The sequence below is a fragment of the Sinocyclocheilus anshuiensis genome, unplaced genomic scaffold (assembly GCF_001515605.1).
Source record: "Sinocyclocheilus anshuiensis isolate Anshui unplaced genomic scaffold, SAMN03320099.WGS_v1.1 scaffold1360, whole genome shotgun sequence".
Taxonomy (NCBI): Eukaryota; Metazoa; Chordata; class Actinopteri; order Cypriniformes; family Cyprinidae; genus Sinocyclocheilus; species Sinocyclocheilus anshuiensis.
This window is the reverse complement of record NW_015546110.1, coordinates 724,917-728,468: the sequence shown is the minus strand read 5'-3', so window position 1 is coordinate 728,468 and position 3,552 is coordinate 724,917. Positions and strand designations below refer to the sequence as shown.

Below are 3,552 nucleotides of genomic sequence, written 5' to 3'. Positions count from 1 at the left end.
TAAACTATTCTCCTTTCTCTACAAAGAGCTTAATTATCATAGAGATAATTCTTTCAATAATATGTAAATAGTATCTCCTGAACATTACTTCGTCACCTATAGCGTGGGAGCGGCAGTAGGCCATCAAGAACCATCTGCTGACCAAAAGGGCACTTGAATATAATTGCTAGGGATTCTAGATAATCCTATCACCTGAGCATTTGGTTGTTTCCACCTGAAATACTATCAAAGACGTGGGAACGGAAGGCTATCCCTTTCATTGTTATCCGCAATTTACATTTAAGACGAAACTTAATTTACATGCGGGAAGATGAAGCGGGAAGAATAGAGTATAAAATGTTTGAGCTTAGGATGTTCGTGGTTCATTCTGACTCCGTTGAACCCAAGGTACTACATGTACTTTGTCACTGCTATTCTGCAATAAACATCTTCATCGAGATCTTCATCGTCCTCATAATTTTTCTTACAAGAGTACACACAACATTACTGATCTGCCAACAGAAATGTGTGTGTGTGTGTATGTGTGTGTGTGAGACAACATTAATGAAAACATGATTAACTAGGAAAACATGCGAGTCACATTGTTAACAGACGAGAGCGAGACAAACTAACCTCCCAGGAAGAGAAGGCAGACAGATCCAGATGTGCTCCAGCGTGAGTCAGAGCACTACTCGTCTCTTTCTGTAACACACACACACATTTATAAAACACCTCCATTCATTCCTCATGTGCTCACATGCATTTAATAGAGGACAGCAGGACAATGTAGATGTAATGGATGATAGAATACAGCAATAAGCCCCAAGAAGCTGTAGTTTACAGTGAATTTATAACAGCTAAGGGGTGTTGTTTGTAGAGTAATTTACAACAGCTTCGAACGCGGCTCAGCCAATCAGAATCAAGCACCGGAACTCTCCGTTTTATAAATCTCTTCTAATACTTCTATGCTAACTTTTTTATTATACCACTGATGAATATTAACCTCAATGAATGGTAATATATTGGTATGTTTGGAAAATATGCAGCCACTGCTGAAAGCAAAACTCTCAAACTCATTAATGTTGTCTCTTAAGCACAAACCCACCGGCCAGCCTGGAAACATCCCACTCTCCCACTTCTTCTCAAACTCTGCCAAGATCTTTCCGTAGAGCTCATTCTGATCCAGCAGAGGCTTGACCCGATCCGTGTATTCCTGCAGGTACTCCAGCAACATCTCCAGATACCTGCAAGAGCACAGACCAGAAACAACATGCATCCATATCGAAGCACATTTAGCACAACAACAAGAAACTTGAACTACCAATTACACACACAAAATGTGGTTTGTGTTTTAGGACTGAAGAATTTGGGGGGAAAAAGAAAAAGAACAATTATTTTACAGACACAAATTGTGAACGGTTTTCTGTGCTTGTTCGAGGGCTGCACAATCTGATCAAAAACACCACCTTTCACCTACTTCTTATACTCTGCGTTCTTCCGGTCTTTAGAGATGTCAAAGAGCTGATCGAATGTTGACAGATAAGTGACATACTCCAGTTTCTAGAAGAGAGCAACAGACAGAAGTATAACGGTCTTTTGTTCAATTATTCGAAGGCATGTAAATCAAATAAGAAGCCGGACAGTACCTCCACTCCTTTGAGGTTAATATACTTCAGGTAGCAGTCATGGAGATCCAGGTAGCGTCCGTAACCCTCTTCATCAGTGAACTCCACCAGATCTGTGACCAGCATTGAGACCGTTACCGTCCATTCACAGCACATATCAGTGCCTCAGCAAACAGCTCTCGCGTTACTCCAGACTTACTTTGTGCCTCCTCACTGGGGTTGTCTTTGGCTTTCATGAGCTCTTCAAACTCCACTGACATGGGCACACAGATCTGCAATCGACACACAGAACGAGCGGAGTGAATATTTCTTGAGACAGAAGCGTGTCGTTCAGGACAGAGCACTTCACAGCCGTCGGTACCTCGTTAGGGTGTTTTCTGTGGAACTCCTTGATCACTTTGAGTCGGTTGTAGAACTCCGCGAACTCGTTGGGTCCCGATATTGCATTCAGCTCATCCTTCCTCATTCTGATGAACAGACACACAACACCGCCGTGAGATCGCACAAAATAAGCCTGATATATTTCTATACCGACTCGGATGTCCTTGAGATTGTCTTACCCGTCTTTGTCTTCATACAAGTCTCTGAGGTTTGCGCTCACTTCCATGTATCTCTGCAGGCATCAAATAACACAAACACACCCGCTGCATAAATGTACAGTTTCCACGATTAGGGAATGATTAGGAAATCAAAAAAGGTAACGACATGAAAGAAAGGATCTCACATCCAGCATAGCTCTCACTCGATGATCAGAGTTGATCTGGTCTCTCAGCTGAAGAACAGAGAAAAGAAAAGTTGTGCAGAATAAGACCATCTGCTAAATGTCTCCATGTAGATTTACACGTAACTTTCGAAGGTACTTCAAATAAAACCTGGGCATTGTCAAAATAAGAAACACGAAGTACATTTCTCAAAAAGAGCAACTGTGAGGTCAAAACAAACACATGGTTACTCAATCATAACAACTACATATAGAAATAATAAAGATATAATCGTAAAACAGGCTGAGAGAAAGGAAATGGTCTTGAAAACGTAATTATAAATAGTTTTGGTGCTATAAACCTTGAGTAACATTATAAGAAAACTACATTATAATGTTGTCTTTAATTCAATTTCCAGTATACTACTGTCACACAATTATCTGCTGTGAATTAAAGCGTCTTAACTTGCCCTTTGTATCTTTAATCACTGTTAAGCGTAACAAATTGATGGTTTATTAATAACACGATTAATGTGTTAGCATCATTTAAAACTCATTCAGAGATCATCCGTGAAGTTACCGTGGTTTTTTTCGTTAGCATCTCCTTCGTTTTGGCGTCCATAAGTCTCTCTTTCTCCTCATGGTATCGTCGCTGCTGCTCTAAAATCGTTTCCATTGTAATTTATTAATTTCAAGATATCTGGTTTATTCAATTGTTGTTTAGTTGAGCCTGCGTACGCGCGTGTAACGTAACTTACAGGAAGGAGATCCCGTGTTTATTTCTCTCGACCGGAAACATGAACGAGAGAATAAAGGTTCCGACTTCACACCGCTCTCTTCTTCTTCTTCTTCTTCTTGTTTTATGGCGAATAACCCCTAAGGAGCATTATAGCCACCTACTGTACTGGAGGTCAAGTAAACTTTCATAGGTGATGAGTCTGAAATTTGAGTTAAAAAAAACCCATTGGTGGATGTTTCCTATTCTCTCCAATCTATGGCGCACTCAGATGCTAGCGCTGCGTGTTCAGCTCCTCACAATTAGCTCTTCATGCCCCAGATTAGGTAGAATACTCCCATCCACACGTATTATAATCTAGATCCTAAACCTGAGTCATAGATATATTTAATTAGTGCTCTGTATACCCGTCTATCCATTAACCCAGAGCTGTCCAGACTCGGTCCTGGAGGGCCGGTGTCCTGCAGAGTTTAGCTCCAACCCTAATTAAACACACCTGAACCAGCTAATCA

General features: G+C 40.8%; 1 protein-coding gene across 1 annotated transcript in view; it reads right to left on the bottom strand.

Annotated features, from left to right (window-relative positions):
- The window catches only part of LOC107700660 (splicing factor 3A subunit 3-like), a 7,705-nt gene extending 4,579 nt beyond the window's left edge, over positions 1-3,126 (bottom strand). Inside the window, exons 1-9 of the mRNA XM_016502397.1 lie at positions 2,885-3,126; positions 2,329-2,376; positions 2,165-2,217; positions 1,966-2,071; positions 1,804-1,876; positions 1,626-1,717; positions 1,457-1,539; positions 1,085-1,223; positions 613-681 (exon numbers count right to left, since the gene is read on the bottom strand). Of these exons, the coding sequence (XP_016357883.1) occupies positions 613-681; positions 1,085-1,223; positions 1,457-1,539; positions 1,626-1,717; positions 1,804-1,876; positions 1,966-2,071; positions 2,165-2,217; positions 2,329-2,376; positions 2,885-2,980 (759 nt within the window). The 5' untranslated portion in view covers positions 2,981-3,126. The remainder of the gene's footprint in view (positions 1-612; positions 682-1,084; positions 1,224-1,456; positions 1,540-1,625; positions 1,718-1,803; positions 1,877-1,965; positions 2,072-2,164; positions 2,218-2,328; positions 2,377-2,884) is intronic.
- Between the last annotated feature and the right edge of the window lie 426 nt (positions 3,127-3,552).